Source organism: Numida meleagris, chromosome 14 (genome assembly GCF_002078875.1).
Source record: "Numida meleagris isolate 19003 breed g44 Domestic line chromosome 14, NumMel1.0, whole genome shotgun sequence".
Lineage (NCBI taxonomy): Eukaryota > Metazoa > Chordata > Aves > Galliformes > Numididae > Numida > Numida meleagris.
In genome coordinates, this window is record NC_034422.1 from 8643640 (window position 1) to 8664580 (window position 20941).

Consider the following 20941-nt stretch of genomic DNA (forward strand, 5'->3'; position numbering starts at 1 on the left):
CTCCGCCTGCGGCTTCCGCCTTCATGCGCCCCGGAACCGCGGCGCCCCCACCTGACGCACCCGCCCGCCGGGGGAGGGGCGGCCGGAATCGGGCGTGGCGCGGGGCACTCGGGCACCTGCCGGCGCGGCGTCTTCCCCGGGCAGCGCCGCTCGGGACTGCCGCCTGCGCAGTGCGGCCGTGCGCTGTGCGCGGCCGGGCTGCTCCCGTAGAGAGGTGATGTAGAACAGGACTACAACTCCCAGCATGCCCCGCGCCGGGCCGAGCAGCAGCTCTCGCGAGACTCTCCAGAGCTAACAACGCCTGGACTTCATTTCCCTCTGGCCTTCAGCGCGCCGGAAGTGTTGGCGTGCGACTTCCGCGCTGCTGTGTGGGGGAGCGGCGGCGGCGGCGGCGAGGAGCGCGGTGCTAGGGTGGCAGTGAGGGCCGGCAGCGGGCGAGGAGCGCGGCGGCGGGGATGGACGTGACCGGGCCCGAGACCGACTGGCGCAGCACCAACTTCCGGCAGAAGCTCGTCAGCCAAATGTGAGTGCGCGCCGCGACCCGGGTGCTGGGTAGGCCGCGCTCCTGCTGCCCCGGGGCTGCCCGTGCTCGAGCGGCCGCGTCTCATCCGTCTCTGCTCACTGCGGGTCCTTCGCAGGTCACCCCTTGCTGCCTGGCTCTGTCCGTGGTCCTTGTTAGCCCTACGAGGGACCCTCACTACCGGCACCTGCTCAGAGCTTGTGCGGGGGGAGCCGGCCCCTGTTTGGCTTCGCTTCTCCGATCTCCGTTCTTTTTCGCTTTCCTCTTCCCCCAGGAATAGTGAGCGGCTGCTTGGTCTGCTGGGGAGCCACTGTTCTAGGGTTTCCACTTTGTGATGGTTAGTGCTACCAAGTCTGACGTATCCTGTTCTGTGAAAAACAGCAGTGTTACCTCGCATCTGACATCTAAATAGCAAAAAGGAAATGAAAATGTCAGCACCTGAATTTGTTGGTTATTGCTTCAGGGAGCTGCTGTAGTGGTTCTAGAACAAGTGTGTTAGTTGGTATCTACCAAAATCAGTATAATAATCAGTATAAAGATTGCTTAAAAGAAATAAAGTTCAGCTTGTTCCCTTTTCAGTTGTCCTCTGTGAAGCGGTCTCTTTACTTGAATTACTTTGCTGCTCAGTGTGCTTTTCCTATTACAGGGAAAGTTCTTTTACCCTAGAAGATGGTGGTAGAAGTGATGGATTGTAGAAGTGAAAGTGCTTTTCAAATCCTTATTTATGAGTGCTTGAAGAACTTGAGTGTGCCTCGTTGCTTTTGAGAATCAGGGCTTTCCTGGCTGTGATGTTTCAGAGTTCAAGTGTTACAGTATTCATGAAAGACATGATAATGTTTGTTTGTCGAAGCTTTTATGGTGTTCAGAGCTGATGTTTTACTGTCTAAACTTTCTGCAGGATAATTTGTCTTGTCAGGTGAATCTCTTGTGTTTTCTTCTCCTCTTGTACTCCTTCATCAACACAAGCAAATAGAACTGCCTTCCAGTGCCCTGCAACTTAGAGGAAATGAATATGAATCAGCTGATACGAACCTTAACGCAATGAATTTTTGTTAATTGTGTGTTTGCTCTGCAAATTGTGACTGGAGCAGTAAGCAACAGTGATAAATGTTTCAATGGGAAGCATATAGTAAGAGAGAAAGACTGAACAGGTCAGTAGTGGAGAAAGTAGAATTAAAATTTCTTCTGTTTGTCTGAACACTTGCATATAAACACAGGCATCTTTTTTATGATCTGTGTGCTTTTTATTGCAAATGTATTGATACAGTTTTGTTTACTCAAAGGCTATGTTCTGTAAGCAATGATTCTTCCTTGTGCTCCATCCTGCTTTGTAGTAATACTTCATATGTTTCCATTCACTATCTTATTTTAAGAGCAGGCAAATTTGTTACTGGGATAAGTGTGCGATGACTACAGTGTTTGGTTGCTTTTTTTCATTTTTAAAGTGTATTACTATGTGCTAGATATCTGAAAATAAATTTAATTTTGGTACTTAAAGTAAAGCAAAGCTACCCAGAAGTAGAGTTTATAACAGATAGGTTTATTGACTGAGAGATAGAAGCAATATATTGCCTAAAACGACTTAACTCTATGTAGCAAGTTCCTATTTTCTTCCATAAGCTTCCAGTTCTGCAATGAGTGGAACTTATGTAGTATGTAGAAGAGATGAGTCATCTGAAAGCTTTCTGAACTTGAGAAGGTTGTTTATACCAGGCTTTTGTGTACGTATGTCTTCCAGTTCATCTTGCAAATGTAAGTGATAGGTATTTGTCAACTTGATCTTAAAAGCCTGGAACAATTCACATAGATCATTTTGGGTACCCTGCTGTAGCTGCTGGATGTGAAAGTGTTAGTTTATTGTTGTTATTTCATGTGGATTTCCTTTCCATCTCTGAATGTTAAGATATATATATATATATATATAGGCATGCTGTGTGCAATTGATGTCTTAGTGAATGTGCCTATGATAAGTGTGTATCATTTGGTTATCATCACTTGAGAGAACACTGCATTTGACCTAAGAAGCCCCATCCAGTATTGAGTTCTTGCGTGACTGCAGGTCCAGGCACACACAGGACTCTTGTTGGATGCAGGAATGCCTCAGCATCCTGAGCTGACTGAGGCTGGGGAACGGCTTCACTTGCCCCCAGATTGTTCCAAGAGACAGTGATGATGCTCGAACGTGAACACTTGTGCTTGAAAGACACCCCTTTGCTCACTGTGAGGGCCAGAAGAGGCATCTAGCAGTGCCTTGGGAGCCTTTTAAAAATGTTTTTCCTTAATAGATTCTTAAATGTGTTGTCTGAAGGACAAATCTTAAGTGGGTTGTGTGGTGGTAGACTCAGTACATGGTTGCGTATAGCTCCTGCCTCAGGCTACTTGTAGCCTATGGTAAAAGGAACAGTCATGAGTGAAGAAGAGGAATGTAATTCAGATTGTGTGACAGTCTGTAAGGGCTGTGTTCAAGCGCTTTGCTTGATGTTTTATGCAAGTATTCACACTTAAGATTGAGTAGGTTTTAGCTAATGGCTCACCTAAATGAGATGTGTGAGAGTAAATAAGGATGGGAATGTGGAAATTATGTGAAAGGAGGCAAAGACTGAGGAGCAAACAAGCAGGAGATGGGTCAGCTGAGGTTTCATGAAGGGGGGAAAAAATCACTTGCTTTGCTAGTGTCTATGAAGTATTTAACAAAATCTGTTTATACGGCAGCCATCATTTTATATTCCGGCCTAGCCTGTTAGGTGAGACTTCAGGCAAAAAAAAAAGCCAAGATGTTTCTCCCTTTCTGGGACTGGAGAAAGTGAAGGGTTGTTTTATAAATGCTTATTTTGGCACAGCTGTGAACTAGGAAGCTTCTGCCTCTGTGGTGCAGATGTTTGGGTTGTCATGTAGTGAACCCGATAGGGAAAATTCTCTAAGTTTAAAAATAATAATAATAACTGAGGAAAAGTGGCTAATTTTAAGCTGGATTGTTCTTTAGTACTGTGTGTCCTGCTGGACAGCAGGTTGGCTGTAAGCCAGCGGTGTGCCCTTGTGGCCAGGAAGGCCAGCAGTGTCCTGGGGAGCATTACAAAGAGAGCGGGCAGCAGGGCGAGGGACGCGAGGCCGCATCTGGAGCACTGTGCCCAGTTCTGGGCTCCTCAGTTCAAGACAGACAGGGAACTGCTGGAGAGAGCCAGTGGAGCCACGGAGATGATGAAGGTCTTGGAGCATCGCCCTCATGAGGAAAGGCTGAGGGAGCTGGGACTGTTCAGCCTGGAGAAGAGAAGGCTGAATGGCAGGAGCCAAGTGGATAAGGCCAGGCTCTTTTCAGCGGTGCCCAGCGGCAGGACAAGGGACAGCAGGCACAAACTGGAACGCAGGATGTTCCATGTGAACATGAGGAGAAACTGCTTTGCTTTGAGGGTGACAAAGCCCTGGAAGAAGCTTCCCAGAGAGGTGGTAGAGTCTCCTCCTCTGGAGATAGTCAGAACCTGCCAGGACACTTTGCTGTGGAACCTACTGCAGGGAACCTGCTTCAGCAGGGGGGCTGGACTGGAGGATCTCTGTAGGCCTCTTCCAACCCCTCCAGTTCTGTGACTGTGAGGGGGGAATTCCTGCAGCTGGTACTTGATCTCATGAAACCACAGTTCTGTGTGTTGTGCGTGAAGGCGGAGTTTTAAAGTGCTCTTTAACAACATGTTTAGTAAGTGCTTCTGAGACAGATGAAGGTTGAATTGGCTGGTACATTGAGCACTCAAGGTTTTGAGTTTGGTTTCTGGAAGAATGTGATTTGTTATTTGGTGTACTTAATTCTCTGCGGTACATTATTTGGTGTACTTAATGCAAAGCTGTATCTTTGTCTAGTGACTTTCCCACTCTTTTAACATAAATATTTTTATGCTGGTTGAAGATAAATATGTGGACAAAGAAACTGTTGTGTGGTTTTTTTCTCCTCCTAGTCTAAACTTCTATTAGAATACCAAGAGATACGATGCAGAGTGTTTGGCATTATTTGTAATGAAAATGCAGTTATTATAGAACATTTTTCTTGCTCTATAATGTCAAAACTAAATGGTAGGTAGATACACATGTAAGAGATAATTATTTATAATGGATTTTTTTTAAAGTTCCCGCTACTACATTGATCACTGTCCTTTGTATCATGGCAACTTAGCTGTGTGTTACTTTCTTTACTTCCGTTTGCATAACCTTGTCTTTCTGCCTGCTCAGTTCTTGGCACTCTTAAAATAAGGGATGTTTTACAGTGGGACTAACAAGCTAATGATGAGTCAGAGCGGTGTGGACTTAGAGGAAGCCTTTCTGAAAGAGAAACCATTGAAAAGAGGCATAAATGAAGAACTGGATGCATTTTCTTCCACTGCAGTGGAGTTCCTTTATGAGCTGTTCATTTTAAGGCTTGTTTGCCCATGAAAGAACAGTTACTCTGCTTTATGCTTGGACTCTGCTTTGTTTTAAATAACCTTTATGTATAAAGAGTGTTTTGTAGTGTCTGTCAGGCCACAGGAGCAAGTTACCATGTGGGAGACTTATGCAGGTAGCTATGCTTTACTGACTGTTTCTTTGCAAGGCACAGCAGACTAGCTACACACTACTGGCCTACTACTTTGCCCAGTAAGGGTGTGAGTTGTGGCAACTTAAGCTCCTGCATTTTAAGGCTGTTGCATCTGCTCTTCTCACTTGTGTGAGGGGTTTACGGAGTTATTTCAGGAAGCTGAACTAGCCCTCTGCTCGTACCAACACCAGTCCTGCTGCAAGGGACACGGTCAGAATTCAGGGAGAATAAAACAGTCTTTTACAGCCTGACTGAAGCTTTCAGGAATCCCTGCTGGGCATTTAGTGTAGGATAGTTGCTCATGCAAGAGCAGGTACTGAGAAATAGGTTGCTGAACTATTAATTACAAGGTGAAAGTATTTCCTGGTAACATGTTTGTGGAATACAGACTGTAGCTACTAGGCTGCTTTAAAACAGAACAGGTTTTACAGTGAAGTGAGACATTTCCAAAAATGAGAATGTCTGTAGGATTTGAATAGGGCTGTTCACCTGTTTGAACTCCTGATTTTAGGACTTGTTTATCTCAGTGCGTGTTTTACAGTGGAATTGCTTGCTTCTTTTTGATACTCTGAGAATGCCCATTCTTTTCTACCATAGCAGAGTATACTAGTATTGGGGGGTTATTTCCTTTTCATCTTGCTCTTTGAATTTCCCATTCAAAGGGCAGACCTAAGTCCAGTTTACTAGAGGTTTGGTGGCTGTATGATTCTGGATGGTAAAGAACAGTAAGGGGGGGAAGGGGGAGCTTTTTATGACCAATTTCTATCAATAAGGCCTTCTCACCTTATTGCTTCATCTGCTGCTGTCGTGCTGATTGTCCCATCCCTTCCATGCACATCTGCCCTTCTCTGTCCTGATCAATGCTCCAACTCCTTGTTACTGCTCATTGCCTGAAGGCTTAGATATTTTACCAGTCTTTTTTTTAGTTATTATCCTACATTGTATTTAGAAGAGGGTACAAAGCTACTGCATGGACCTTTCTAACTACAGGAAGTAATTTTATAACGTTCTCAGTTAATGCCCAGCCTCATTTCTTCTCTTTTTCTTTTCCAGCGATGAAGCTATGAGGAAGGCTGGTGTTGCCCATAACAAGTCCAGCAAAGATATGGAGAGCCACGTGTTTATGAAGGCCAAAACAAGGGTAAAACTTCTCTGTTTGTTTTCAGAAGTTACTAGCATGTAAAAATTTTTGAAGGAACCATGGAAACAGCAAACCCAATGCATGTTAAGAGTTTGTCTCTGTTTAGAGTACTTAGTTACGAAGATTTTGGATTTATATGTGTTCCTCTAACCCTGAGGGAAAGTGAATCATTTTGAATCTTACAGGTGCAGCAAAGTGGATTTCAGGCCAAGAGAGTGTTGCTGAGACTGCAGCATTTAATGCATGCTCGGGACTGTGTTTGATTAAGTTCTTATGGAGTGAATTGCATAGAAATTTCTTTATCTACAGTGTAGAACTATCCACGTGACCAATTTGGTGATGGGAGAGACTAAGATGTTGATGAAAAGGCTGTGTTAGGAGTAAGACAAATGGAAGTTCTGTGGTCTCTGTGAAAATCTGGTTATCATACACAATTCTAGGATCTACCCAAACGTGTAAGCTTCTTTCCTGGAGTCCTGTTACGAGGAATTGGATACTGTTACTGTCTTCAAACATGGCCTGTATAGATGGAGCTTGCCTTGGTGAAAGTTTTATGCTGCTTGTGTCACAAATTTATTCCTGCTAATAGCCTCTCTGACCCTGGAAGTACCAGTGAGGGTATCATCTCAGCACTGTGGCAGCTTCTCTTCTGCATTTTGCAGCACACTCATAAATTGCTGCAAACTCTGTTTTTCCTTTCACTTCTGGCACTTCTTCCAGTTGTTAGTTTTTAAATATATTAGCTTGCTCACTTTTGTAACACTAACAGCATAAAATAGCATAAAATAGTTCTTGTACTGTGAATGTGACAAAGGACTAAAGTGGGTCAGTATACTCCGTAAGCAAGCTCAATACTTAACTTAAGGACTAGAATGGATGAAAAAGGAAAAATGGATGTATTGGTATACAATCAAATATATATATTGTGATCCTGTTAATGTGACTATCATGGATATTATTTCTGTTGAATTTTGTGGTTTTGAGCCTCCTTGTACCATCAACCTTCTGTGAAAGCATTCCCGTGCTCATGAACAGGTCAGTCTCTGTAAATGAACTACTCTTGAAAAGCTCACAGGCCTTTTAAAGTGAAATTTGTTTTGTTGAGGGAGAATACTGAAGGACTAGAAAGTCATAATTATCTGTTTCTATTTCCTATGCTAAAATACTGATTTTTGCCTTTAGGAGGAGTATCTTTCTCTTGTGGCCAGGCTTATTATCCATTTTCGAGACATCCGTAAGTAATCTTTTTCCCTAGTGATTGCTTATTAGAGGCATGGGGGGTAATAGTAGAATTCAGGATGTATGTGTGTGGTTCTGCATGTGACTCATCACGAATTGCTTCCAAAATTTCCCCTGTAATACACATGCTTAATTTCTAAATACTGTTTCTTTTACAACATCCATTGATAATTGAAGAGCCTTTGAGAAATGATTTCAAGTTGCTACTTTTGCACCTTCCTTTTATTTTTTTCTTGTATTTTTGCTTTCTTTTCAGTGTTTATGTAGTGTTCTGGTTACCAGATTTGGTTAATTTAATGTGTTTTGTTTAATTTGATTACAAAGATGAATTTTTTTTTCCCTTCCCTTCCTGCTTGTTACAGCTATGATGGAGCTGTCTGGAATTATGGATCAATTGTTTGGGAATGGGTATAACTACAGTAGGCAGTGATTTAAAAAAAAAAAAGTGATACATATATATTTCTTAAGGAGAGTGTATCTAAGTGCCAAATCTGCGTGTGACAAGATTAAAAAGGTAATTAATGTATTTTTTCTTTTGCAGACAATAAGAAATCTCAAGCCTCAGTCAGTGGTAAGAGGTCTTTTTTTTTTTTTCTTTCCTTTTTTGCTCTTCTCTCTTTGACTTCATTTTGCTTTATGCCCAGGATTGAGATTGTGATAATTCTCTTGAAAGGCACTGAATTTATTCACTGTATAAGAGCAAAACATTATGATGGGAGCTAGGGGAACTGCACTACAAGGTACTTCCTCTGGTTTAAGCATTGCTCCTCAGGAGGAGAAGGCTAACTGAATCCATAGTAGGAGCCCTGTTCTTGGATTTTGAGGTTACTAGTGGTATATCCTCATGGGACTTTGCTGGCATCCTGTTTTAACTTGCATGTATATTCAAAGGTGGCTAAAGAATTCACTTGTCTTATATATTTAGAATCTATTTGGAACTTTGCAAATCTGAAGCACTTTAAAAAGCCTTTACTCTGTTTACAGAGAGGCAAAAACCTGCTGGAAGCTTCTTGTGGTCTTGCAGTGAGAGTTAGGTTTTGGATCTAGTCATGGTTTGAAGCCATGACTAGCCATGATCAGAGAGTGGGCACTGAAAAGCAGAGGATTTGAGAGAAGCAGTTGCATGGCTGGCTGCATATTGGTAACTATTTTCTTTGTAGATCCGATGAATGCCCTGCAGAATCTAACTGGGGGTCCCCCAGCAGGGGCGCCTGGAATGACCATTGCTTCCCGAGCTCAAGGAGCACCGATGAGTGGGATGGCTGGCCTTGGTCCAATGGGGCAACAGATGAGTCTCCCAGGACAGCAACAGCCTCCTGGAAGCTCAGGAATGGCCTCTCATGGTATGCCTGGTGTCTCTACAGCTACTCAGCAGAGTAAGTATTCACTGTGTTTCAGACACTGAAACTGTTGGGTTGGTCTTTCAGTAAATAGTTCTTTTCCACAAGGATAAGGTGCTGAAGGAATTTCATTTTTCTGGCTATATCTTCTGCTGGAAGAGCTGATTTCAAATACTTCTATTTACTGGGTTAAACGTCTATCTTAGAATAGTGATGGACAGTCTGTCTCTTCTATGAGCAAAAGACACCTTGGAGGATGGAAGCAGCAACTTCAGAACTTTGTTCTGTGGAATCCACTTATATTTTTTGTGGATATTGTGCTTCCTATTAGTGACCTCTGTGCATGTTTTCATTAAGAGCTCTTACTTCTCAGAGAATTCCATGGATCCCATTGTGGTCCTTCCGGGCGATCTTTGAGCCACACAACTTCTGCACGTTTTTACACTCTGATTTGGTTGTTGACTCAGTACAGGCAGCAAGCTGTAGAGATAGTCAGGAAGGCGTGTTGTCAATTCTGCTGTTAATGTACCTTCTCCATTTGAGGATGCAAAAGTCATGAAGAATATCTGCATACTTCAGAGTTATCTGTGATTATTGTGAAATTGTACTGTGTTACTGTTTCTTGTCCTGTTTGAGTTTCGTGTTTTTAAGTACAGTCTACCACCTTTTTAGCCCAGCTTCAGCTTCAGCAGATAGCTCAGCAGCAACAGCAGCAGCAGCAACAATTCCAGCAGCAACAGGTGGCTTTGCAGCAGCAGCAGTTCCAAGCCCAGCAATCAGCCATGCAACAACAGTTTCAGGTGCAGCAGCAGCAGGCAGCAGCAGCTGCAGCAGCCCAACAGCAGCAGCAGCAACAGCAACAGTTGCAAGCTGTCCAGCAACAGCAACACATGTTGAAACTGCAGATGCAGCAGCAGCAAAACCAACAGCAGGTGATGACAAAATAATTAAAATGGCAATTGAGTCGGTATGTTATGAGTTACTAGTCATGTGAAGCTTAGCTTGCATGGAAGTACCAATTATCAGCTCTTCCCATTAACACAGTTCCACTTTGGGGCAGGACTTTAGATTGGCCTGCATCCCAGAGGAAAGACTTAACAGTATAGGTTTTTCATTGCTTTCTTCTGTTATAGCAATGGAGAATTAAAACCCTTTGTCTCTTTCTCTTCGTAAACATCAGGACAGCGATTCATTTTGGTGAGAACAGGGATGTGGGAAAGAGCTAAAAGCACTTGTGAATTGCACATTGCTACTTTAAAAAGTGTATACGTAGAATTTATATACATCATCCTTAGGTGCAAATGCGGAAACTTCAGCTGTTGTGCTCCTGTGCAATTCTTGTAAATGGTGTTGCTGATCAGTCTGGTTATGTTTAAGAAGTGTTCCTAAGCCCATTTTTACAGGAGAAGCTGATGGACTTCAACTTTGCCTTTGAAAACGATTTCAGTATAGTGAGGCAAGCTTGTAATAGTGAAATCCACAGGTCATGCACTATGTAGAGTTGAGATATCTGAAAAGTAAATGGATAAAAGGGCTGGGCTTTCTATACAGCCTTGGAAATGCAGCCTGACATATTAGGATTCTGTTTGCTGTTGGTTTACTCTGTAGGCTGCTATTGCATTGCTGGAAGCTTTACTGTCTTGTCTTTTCCTGCTTTTCAGATGCAGCAGCAACAGCAGCAGCAGCAACTACAGCGAATAGCCCAAATACAGCAGCTGCAAGCAGCACAGGCTATGCAGGTACAACAGCAGCAGCAACAGCAGCAGCAACAACAGCAACAAATACCACAGCAACAGCTACAGCAGCAGCCACCTCAACAAGTAATGCAACAGCAGATGCAACAGATGCAGCAGCAGCAGCAACAGCAACAACAGGTTGCGCAGGCACAACAATCTCAGCTTCCACCACAATCCCAGCCTCAACCCCAGCCCATGGTATCTCAGGCACAGGCAATCTCAGGGCAAATTCCTGGTCAGGTTATGCCTGTTACTCTTACGCCACAGCAATTAAAAGCAATGCAGGTAAGGGCTCGTAATCAACTTATTTTGGGTTCATTATGATTCGCAAGAGAAATAAAAAATTTCTTTGATTTTTGTTAATAGCAACATAGGGAAAAAAGCCAGCTTATTAAGAGATCTATAGTTAGATTGTTATGAATATGGTCAGCAGAGAATAAGATTTTGGCTTTTTTTAATAACTCAAAAATTCCTACTCTTTGCTGATGAAAGCTACTTATTAATCTGATGTTTTAAAAATCATTTCCTCTGTTTTTCTTTGACGGATGAGTAGGGAAAAAATTCTGGTTCAAGAAAAATCACTGCCTTGTTGATTAGTGTTCTAGAACACTAGCAAGTGCTTCGAGGCACTCTCTGCTGTCATGTTTAGATGATTTGGCCAAAAATTAAGGTACTGGTAGTTCCTGGTTTGAAAATGATTGCTTTACTATGAACATCTTACTATTTCATCTTAGAAACTGAGTAATCCTGTTAACATTGCAGCTTTTGAAACTGTTGCATTAGTTATTTTTGAGCTCCTACCTGTTAATCTGTGAGTAGTATGATGTTGTGTGCATCCCTCCGAGTTGTCACAATGAATGTATTAATAGTTGAAATGCTGCTCATTAGTATGTGCTTAAAATAGTATGCTTGAGAGAGATCAACATCTGTGCGTTTGCCAGAAAGCTGGAATATCTAGTATTGTCATAGGAAGACCTTATAGTACAGAGGAGAAGTTGCAAGAAGTCACAGCGTGGGTGCACAGCCTATGACAAGGTTGTTCCAAATGTTAGATGCATGGGAACTTATTTTCATAGGAAAGTTCAAAACCAGTTCTAGAGGTAGTGAAGCTGATCTTAGTCTTGTATCCAAAACAAACCTTTTTTGTGAGTATAGTCAATAAAGTTGAAAGAGAAATGTCATACCCTAATCACATACGCATTTACTTTGTTCTGTCTTTTTATACTCAAGGTAAGAGCTCAGCTGGTCCAGCAGCAGCATGCAGCAGCAGCAGCAGTGCAAGCAGCTCAGGCTCAAGCTGCTCAGATGGGAGCTTCAGCACAGGTAAGGGCCCTGGAGCCAGTATCTCTAGTTACAGGCCTGTAGCAAGTGCATGCTAAAGATGAGCATGGAGATGGGTTTCTGGTGGCTTTCTGATGAGGTATAATCGGTCATCCCTATATGAAGGAGATATGGGCTTTTATGCTGTTTTCCTTTTTGCCTGGACTCAGAGGCAGGATTTCACTGACAACCTCTCTGTGCATGCTCTCTGTCCTTAGTAGGTAAGATTGTTGCCTGTAGTTACACAGGAATGCACAACTACAAGGTGGCCTACTGTGGCCACACTGCAATCTGACTGTTGGTTCCTGGAGTGTATCACCTCTCTTTTTGTTATCCTTTCCTAGGTAACTGCTTTGTGTAAACTGTTTTCTGTACTCTGAATCTTTGCCTGCCCTCTTAACTCACATGTGATCCACCTTCCATCTCCATGTACCAAGCATAAAAAATAGTACAGATAATGAAATCTTTCCACACTCCCCTTTAATTCCTTTCATTTTTCATACTTTTTTCTGAGTGAAATGGACTGTAGATATAGATTGCTCTTGTTCTGGATGTGAATTGTCAAGGAAAAAACTAGCATGTGTCATGAGTGCAGGGTTACATTAAAAAAAAAAAAAGTGCTGGGTGGAAGCTTGTTGTCTAACAAACCTTTTTTTAACCTGCAATACACTTGTAGCCCCAGTAATTGTTCCTTGATGTGTATCTGATGTGAAGGAAACGTGAGGGAGAAAAACTGGGAGTGACTTGAGCTGATCCTCTCATTCCATTTTCCACAAGAAAGTGAAATAGTCTTTCATGTTTTGCCTCTGTAGTGTTTCATGTTGAGCTATTTTACAGACATGGGTAAGTACAGTTATCACCACTTTGTATACAAAGAGACTGAGGCAGAAAGATGAAAAGAGGCTGACCAGGTTTAATGCCTGGGAATACAAAAATAACTCTGCCATTTCATGTATTGCACCAGTTTTCCTTCATCACACAAGACACGTTTTAGACTCAGTAAGATCTTTAGAAGTTTTTTTTTACGTGGACTGTGGGGTAACGATTGGATCTTGAACATTCATCTCACAAACTTGTATCAGGAATAGTGTCTTGTACATCATCCTAACTTTCATGTGGCCCATGTATGTGTGGGTGGCTAAGTTCTGTTTCTGGTCCTTTTGCTTTTGTAACACAGGATATAAAAGCTGAGCAGTGGTAAGTACAATTGGTGCAGTATTGGCAGTAACGTAGAATTCTTTTTCTAAAGTTAAAAAAACATTAAAACTTTTTTTTATTTCTTAAATAATTTCCAGGTGAGAGCTTCAGGGACTTAGGGTTGACTAAAAGGAGACACTGACTTGCTTTTTCCTTTCTACTAACTTAATGGTGCTTTTTCCAACCCCTAACCAGGTGGATTGTACTTGTGTAGAGTCAACTTAATTCTTGCCCTACTTAGTGAAATCATATGCCAGTGGCTTAACAGCACGGTGCATTTGAAAAGTTTCGGGTAATGAGGTGGTTGACAGCTATTTTTGCATTGTAGCTTTATTCAGACATGTAGTAACCTCAGGGATTGCTCATTATCACAGATGGAGTTCACAAAACTGTGAAAAAACTGCTGTGAAGTCCAATGATTAACTGGTTTCTATACTTGTGTAACTATTTTCTGTATATAATGTTTACTTTCAAGGCTGTGGACAATCTTGCAGTACAGTTTTGATGTTGACTATCTGGTTGTGTTTTCTTTGACTTACGAGGAGTTTCTTTTGAGAAAAGATTTTTTCTTTGTATTTTGTCTGTTTTCCACTAGCAGCACAGTTTTTAATCAATCTGCCTAGATTTCCTTATTTGGTTCTGGGGAGCTTTTGTTATAAACAAAGCCTATCCTAATACTTGCTTGTTACACTTAAGCTTGTTCTCTAGGCGCTTTTGGTCTGGGAATTTGGGTTGATGTGCCTATGTTTTTCCTTTTCTATAAAGTTTCTGATAAGCTTTCCTATGTAAAATAAAAGCAATCCTGAATTCCGGTGTGGATCCATGTAAGCTTTGAAATTCTCTGAAGTCATAAAGACTGTTCAGGTGAATATTATCCCGCCTGGATGTCCAGTCCTTGTGAGCATGTAACTCACACAGATAAGCAAAATAGTGGCCTGATGACCACAAAGTGCTACACGAGTGCTTGGAGTACCAAGAGAAACTCCGTAGTCAACTGGAGTTGAGTATTAATGGAGTTTAAATTACTGTTCTCCTGCAGGTCCTTCAGATGCTCAGAATGCAAATTATCTGTTGTTGATCATCTGAAAATCAGGCCTGGCCTGTCTTTAGTAGAGTGATAGTGGCACAGTACTTCTGTATTCTTACCAGAATCTGTGTGTTTAAGGAATTTGAAGCCCCTGGATTTTAGATGTAAGAAAACTACAAGTTTCAGGATTCTAATTGTTGTATTCCACCTCAACATTGTTATCAAACAGCGCATTTTGTATCTTACAGGGGAGAGATACTTTATTCCTCTGCTCTCTTGTTTTGTGGGGTAAAATTCTCATTCTAAATTGATTTATCTCGATTTCAGCTGTGGAGAAGGATTTGCCTTCAGTTTAAATCTTTCTCAAAAGTACCTGAACACTTCTGGTTGTCTTCCATTTTTAGCCTGATGAACTCCTTCATAGATATCTTGCTTTGCATAGAACAGATACGATCTTTGAAACCCCCTTTCCCAAATACTTTGAAGAGTGACAGGTTTCATAGATGTAAACCAGCTGGAAGAACGGGAAAAATAAATTACTTTCACTAAGACTGGAATTGGTGTCATTTATATCTATACTTCCTTTCCAAAGCACACGCTTAAGAAAAAAGATATATATACACATGTTCATTCAACCACGGTACAGCAGTTGAAAGTCTTTCAGAGTTAGTCCTGCTGGTGTTCAGTGGTTTGCCAGACAACCAAACTATGAATAAACTGCTAATTTCTGTGACCTTGGAGGAAGTAATCTAAATCTGCACACTTTGGTGGTGTGGCACGAGAAACGGGACCAAGATGGGACATGTGAGTCACCAAAACATCCCAGGGATTTCACACGCTCCAGAGATCCGTGTGCATTCACGAGGGTCTGAGATGGGACGATCGTGCCCAGAAGGATTTTATCTTTTTTTTTTTCCCAGCAATTTTCTTTTTTTTTTTTTTTTGTTAGGGTTTTGTTGCTTCACCAGCTCTCATGTTGATAAAGTAGCTCTTCACTGTACTTTGTAGCATCCACCTGTGCTTTGTGCTGGTGCTGGGTTGTGTTTGCTTGTGGTGGCTGTAGCATGCTGTGTGTGTACATGTGCATGTGTGTGTGATGTCTGAAGCACTCTCATTTGTTTCTCTTTTGAAATCCTGTCTCTGACCATCCCTCTTTGCCTGGATGGAAAGTGACTGCATTGCGCTGTTGTGAACTAACAGTTGTGCTGAATTTGACACTTACTTTCTTTCAGTTATTTCTTTCCTTTTTCAGTCTTGCTATGTTGTATTTAATTTGATTTATTTTTTAACAATTGTAAGCACATGCATTCTCTGACTTTCCAGACATGTTGCTGGCTGCTTCAGTCCATTTACACAGAACACTAAGCAAGAATACCCCGAATCATTTACTGAAATGAGACTCCTTTAAGTCCTAGGTTAGTTTAGAGCATGTGTAGGTTCCATGGTAATGTATACACTGGAAAAAAAGTGGTCCAGATAACTCCACTGTAGATCTCTAAAAGTATAAAGCAGAATCTCTTTTGCTGATAAGTGAATCTGTCAAAATTACCTCAAAAACATGCTATATTTCCCATAAATGTTTGTTTCACTTTAACTCAGAACATATCTGGTGTGATACTAAGTAATGGAAGGCTATATAGTTATGTATAATCTGTGTGGTTTGTGCAGACTGATGGGCCTGGAAGGCACTTCTAGATGTTGCAGAGTAGTGCGTTCCTAATATTATTTTAGAATACAAATCTAATGCTAACCTTGATCGTTTAAGGCAAATGCTGTTACTTTAGGGTGAGCTCAGTCTGTACAACTGCAAGATTCAAATAGTGCAAGAATGAGTTTGAGGCAGATTATGGGTTCATAACAGAAAATCTTAGTGTAGCCTAATAGAGGAGTGGGTGTCTGTCAAAATGCTGGGAATTACAAGGGTATATTTCACTTATTCTATGGGATACAAAAGGAAGGAAATAGCTTCTTGAAGTGCAAGTCCTTTTGGTGGTTTTGTAGTGTTATAGAGTCATAGGTTGCTCTGAAATTCTCCTCACTGTTGGTCAGCTCACTGGAGCACTGCTGTTGGCAGTGGCTCCTGAACTGTCTGCAATATTCTTTGACAGTGGAAAGTGGCATATGCAAATACTGCTAAATCCTTTGAGAACACAGTGAGAGAAGGTACATCAGAAACCTATGACGTTAGAGAGGCAAAGAAGCTTCTTACATGGAGCTCTCTTGGCAGCCGTCTTAGAGCACTTATTTCCAATCATTGTAGAAACTCAAGACATCAGGCAAGATTTAGGAAAAATTCTTCCTGCAAATGGTAGTGTTATCAACCCTTGACCTACGAATCTGAAGCTATGTATCAGCGCTTTCAAGATATCTAGAATTCATTAGATTCTTCCTAAAAAGGGATAGAAAAGGTGTAAAAAGAAGAGCTTGATTTATAAGCTAGCATGTTAGGCTAACCATTAGAGAAAAGCTCACTAACCTTCCCTTCATGCTCCCCCCTCCCCACCCCCCCTAATTCCTGGAGGTTGCATGTGCTTCTCATCCTGCCAGTGCACTGCATTTCTTGTTTTGCGATTACTTTTGTCTGTTGTCCCTCTGTCCTCAAAGATGATCACCGCACCTATGGCCCGAGGTGGGATGCAAATAAGACCACGGTTCCCGCCTACCACCGCAGTGTCTGCTACACCGCCAAGCTCCATTCCTATGGGCGGACAGCAAATGCCACAGGTATTTACTGAGTCAAAGCACATTGTGTCAGGTATTGCACAAAGCATTCAATATGGGATTGTATAGCGCTTGCTTTCAAGCAAAGGGAAGTTCACCATTTTGTGGAACAATAACTTGGTGGTGTTAGGGTGTTGGGCGTTGAGGTTTTTCACGGAATCCTTTCTCATTTCAAACAGCAGTTTTTCTAAGTGTGTGGGATATCAAAGTGTTTCCAAGTGGCATAGATCTTTCTTACAACATTTAGAATTTCTTAATGTTTTTAACAGATTTGAGTCACAAATTAGAACTACTAAATTTCTGTTTAGTCTTTGTCCCTACTCCACAATGAGTTTGCATTTAGGAGAGTCTCCAGAAGTGTTGCAATGTACTGTAATGTACTGGTTAAGTTGTGTCCAGGACCTTAGTTGTCACGTATTCATGCTCTTTACAAGTGCCTCTTGCATTAATAGTAAACGTAGCTCATTTCAGTTTGAATAGCAACTTGGCATGTGATCAAGGTCCGAGAAAAATTGAGCTGTTCTCTTCCTTCACAGTTGTGAAGGAGGAGCTACCAGAAGGGCTCCACTTGTACCTGTATCTGAGAGGAACCTGTGTAGGCAAGCGGGCAGCACCTAGCCAGGTGTTGCTGGAAGATGCTTGAGGTCAGAGTACTGCATTTGCCTGGTGCAAGTCCTGGTCTTCTAAAGACCCCACAGCCATGTTTAGCAAACAAAATCTGTCATCTGAGGGGAGCAAAAGTGGGGAAAACTAGAATGAAATAGAACTGAGTTCTTACTGGTACGTCAGAAGAGGAGGCACTACTCAGCTGAACTCTGCGGCTTGCTGAAATCTGAGTAATTGGTTCTGGTTTACATATGCACCATATTATGGTGGTGGAAGAATGTTCAACTGCATTTTTAAAATCTGGTGTTTGTGAACCTAATGTCTTGTTTTTCTAGATGCTAATTTTTAAATGTGATACCAGGTGTGTAGTTTTACTTCTTAACACTATTATGTTTTGCTCATAGGTTTAATGAAGGTTCCTTCGTTTTTGCATTTTTGTTTCCTTTGCAATCTTTTCTGGGGGATGTGGAGTGTTGGAAACTGCTTCTTATTGCTGCAGCATCAAGTCTAGTAGTCACAGCCTTTTTTTGTCAGAAGTTTGCTAAGGTAGTTACAATGATCAGAAAGGTGATGCAGGCAAGAACACATGTCATTTCTGGTTTAAGATCGGCAGTCATTTCAATGCAGGTAACTGTGTATGTTAACTGAAATAAAACCCAGGCACAGCTTTTGAGTCAAAGGAGAATTTGCTTAGAGCTTAATTTGCTGTAGCAGTTTATGTTGACTGAGCCAATCACTTTTGGACTGACATGGGGGGCTTCTGGTAGATACTTCAGTATTGGACTGGCTTATATTCACCTCTAGTTCTAGCATTCAGTGCCATAGTGCTTTATTGCTGTCATGTCTATGTTTGTTGAGGGGCTTTGATTTCCAAATGACTGTGGAAAATGATAAAGAAAATTGAACAGCTAAAGAAGGCAGAAGAAGAAAGGGAATTTATTTATAAAAGTGGGTAATAAACATGGTAGAAGGGGCAAGCAAGTAGTTGTTTTACGCTTTTGGGAAAAGCTAGACTCACATACCATATAATTTGATAGCTCTGAATCAGTGTGAATCTCTAGCATTCTGTGCCAAAACATTTTTCTCTAGTTCTAAGTGAATTAAAATTTAGAACTGTTGTGATTTACACCTCTTAGTTTTGTGAGAATGCTTAAGCAATATTGTCTGCTGGATATGCTGTCATTACCATGTCAGTAGGGCCCTCGAGGCTGTTCACAATAGGAGGAAATGGCTGCAGCATACATCTGGTCATTAGTCACTCAGAACCTAAGAGTCTGTCAGCTCTGACTGCAGTACAGAAAGTCATTTTAGACTTTGTATAGACGGTTCTGTCTTCTCTTTTTAGAAAAGAATCTTGGTGTTATCCTGCGAATCTCTTTCAACAGAAGAACCAGATGTTATATCAGGATTTTGTGACTATTTGTTTTCATTCCATTGACGCGTTTTGTCAGTCCTTTTATCACAAGGCTCAGTTAATTCTGCAGTGGTTTCTTTTTTTTGTTTGGCTGTTGGTTTCTTTTGCTACTGGTCTTTTTCCGCAAAAGAATATACTCGCTGATATGGCATTGCATTCCAGTATCTCCTGGTCTTTTGAATTGTCAGAGAATTAGAAGTGATTCTTTTTTTTCTTAGCTGCAGTTTGTTTTTGCCTGAATGGATATTAAACATTAACTACAGTCAGTATTAACAGCACTTCTTGAATAACTAAGAAAAGTTTTTTACATACTATCTGGATTGGCTCCAGAAACCTACTGGTAGGAATTGTGAAAGATTAATCTAGTACTTCATTACCTGATTAACAAAGCAAAAGCTAATGTACTAATCTCAGTCTTTCTCCTGTGTTTCTAGTGTCAAAACTGCCAAGTTCTCCCTACAAATCTGTTGCAGTGTGCATTAGCATGGGCTTCTGGTTCATGGTTGATGCAGATACCGTCAGCAAACTGAGAATCTAGGAAAAAAAAAAAAGTAAAACAAATAAAGCAAGAGATGTTGGCCTGACTCAGAATCTGGAAACCTCTATCTGAACTCCTTTGGAGCTCTACAATGGTTTTATTTTGTCGCACAAAGATGCGACATAATGGCAACTTTTAAACCTAGTTTGCAGCAGAGGAGGGAAGGCTGTGCTTACTGGCTTAATGTTGAAGCTGTAAGTACAGCAATGGAAATGCATTCTAGAGTTTTCCTTTTAATTAAGTGTTTCTGCTCTTCCTCATTATTTGCCATCGCTTCCTTGTTGCAGTCTCCTTTTCCTTGCTGTTGGTTTCTGCATTCCCAGACTTATTTCTGTGAGCTTCTGAAAAACTCACTAGCCCTGTCTGGATGCTGTCCCTTGCCCGAGACTCAGTTAACTGGAGGTAGACCTCATAACTAAGTTCATCTTCCAGCATGATATGCTCTAAACACTAAGAATAGCTTTGATTTAGTGGATATTATTGAGTGAAAACTTCAGTCGTGCAAGCCTAAATATTCTGGGCAAGGCTTCATGACACTGTGGTTTCATATGGTGCTCAGGTAACTGCAGAGATACTTGGTGTTCAGTGGGCTGTAGTATCTGTCCTTGAATATGCTTTTAGATGCATAAAATCTCATCCTACAGTGAAAAAATGCAAAATTGCATTACCTCACATACGTTGAAAATGAAGGGTATGCAAATGGTCTGGTAACCATGGTTTAACTCTTGAATTAAATGAGGAGCTAAATGAGTTTATTGGATCTAAACCTGCAGAAGGAAGTTCTCTGGCTCCCCTCTCTGAAATGATTATGTATCAAATGAACTGCTTTCAAAGAATCATAAGGAAGCAAGTTTGGCATTGCATACTTCTGAGTCAGTTGCTGAAAATATCTGAGTTTTATGTAATATTAGGCATTATTCTCTAGAGTTCGGAAATGAAGCTAGCAGAGAGCAAACTTGTTGCAAGAAGGAAAGATGTCTGCCTATGCATATACTTGATGAGAAGAGGTAAAACTATTAAACAGATAAGAACATTAATTCAACTTATGCTTATGTGCACAGTAGATGCTACATGTTTTTTTTTTCCTTTGCTTTTCTGCATTTGTAAATTAATGTGAAGGGATCTTGATGTTGAAGTAGATACAGAAGCTTAAATCTGGGTAAAAACCTTAATGCAGCCTTTCTTCTTCCTTCTGAAAATGGGAAGATTTAAGTTTTCAGAAGTAACCTTATGTAGCCTCAGATACTTTAAAAGGTCCTGCTTTTCTGTGGAAGTGCTAAACCACTTGAAAGCATTCATAGTTTGGCTCCACAAAAATGGGTGCATCATCTGTGTGGGTAAGTTGTAAATCTCTCACTGTTCAGAAGAATGTTAAATAAAATTGCAAAAAGCCAGCAATTGTTTTTTGGAGCGTTCAGACGGACTTCCAAATGATGTTGAGGTGGTTGGTTTCTGTGAGAGTTAGACCGAGTGGCTTTTCAGTCTCAGAAATGCTTTTCCGACTGCTGAGAAGACACAGGTTGTTAAAGAATCTTGTTCTGGATTTCAGTTTGGTAGCAGAGATTGGGAAAGGAATAGAGTTAT

At 41.4% G+C, this 20941-nt stretch overlaps 1 protein-coding gene across 7 annotated transcripts in view; it reads left to right on the forward strand.

Moving 5' to 3' along the window:
* Positions 1 to 20941, forward strand: part of MED15 (mediator complex subunit 15) — a 43325-nt gene that overhangs the window by 12962 nt on the left and 9422 nt on the right. For 2 of the 7 annotated variants that reach the window (XM_021412498.1, XM_021412500.1), the window contains exons 1-9: positions 329 to 523; positions 6132 to 6219; positions 7402 to 7453; positions 8000 to 8029; positions 8619 to 8834; positions 9471 to 9730; positions 10460 to 10819; positions 11765 to 11857; positions 16683 to 16802. In XM_021412498.1, the coding sequence (XP_021268173.1) occupies positions 456 to 523; positions 6132 to 6219; positions 7402 to 7453; positions 8000 to 8029; positions 8619 to 8834; positions 9471 to 9730; positions 10460 to 10819; positions 11765 to 11857; positions 16683 to 16802 (1287 nt within the window). In that variant the 5' untranslated portion in view covers positions 329 to 455. Of the gene's footprint in view, positions 1 to 328; positions 524 to 6131; positions 6220 to 7401; positions 7454 to 7999; positions 8030 to 8618; positions 8835 to 9470; positions 9731 to 10459; positions 10820 to 11764; positions 11858 to 16682; positions 16803 to 20941 lie in introns of those variants that run through there. The other 5 variants (XR_002443370.1, XM_021412501.1, XM_021412502.1 and 2 more) reach the window with 4 other exon arrangements.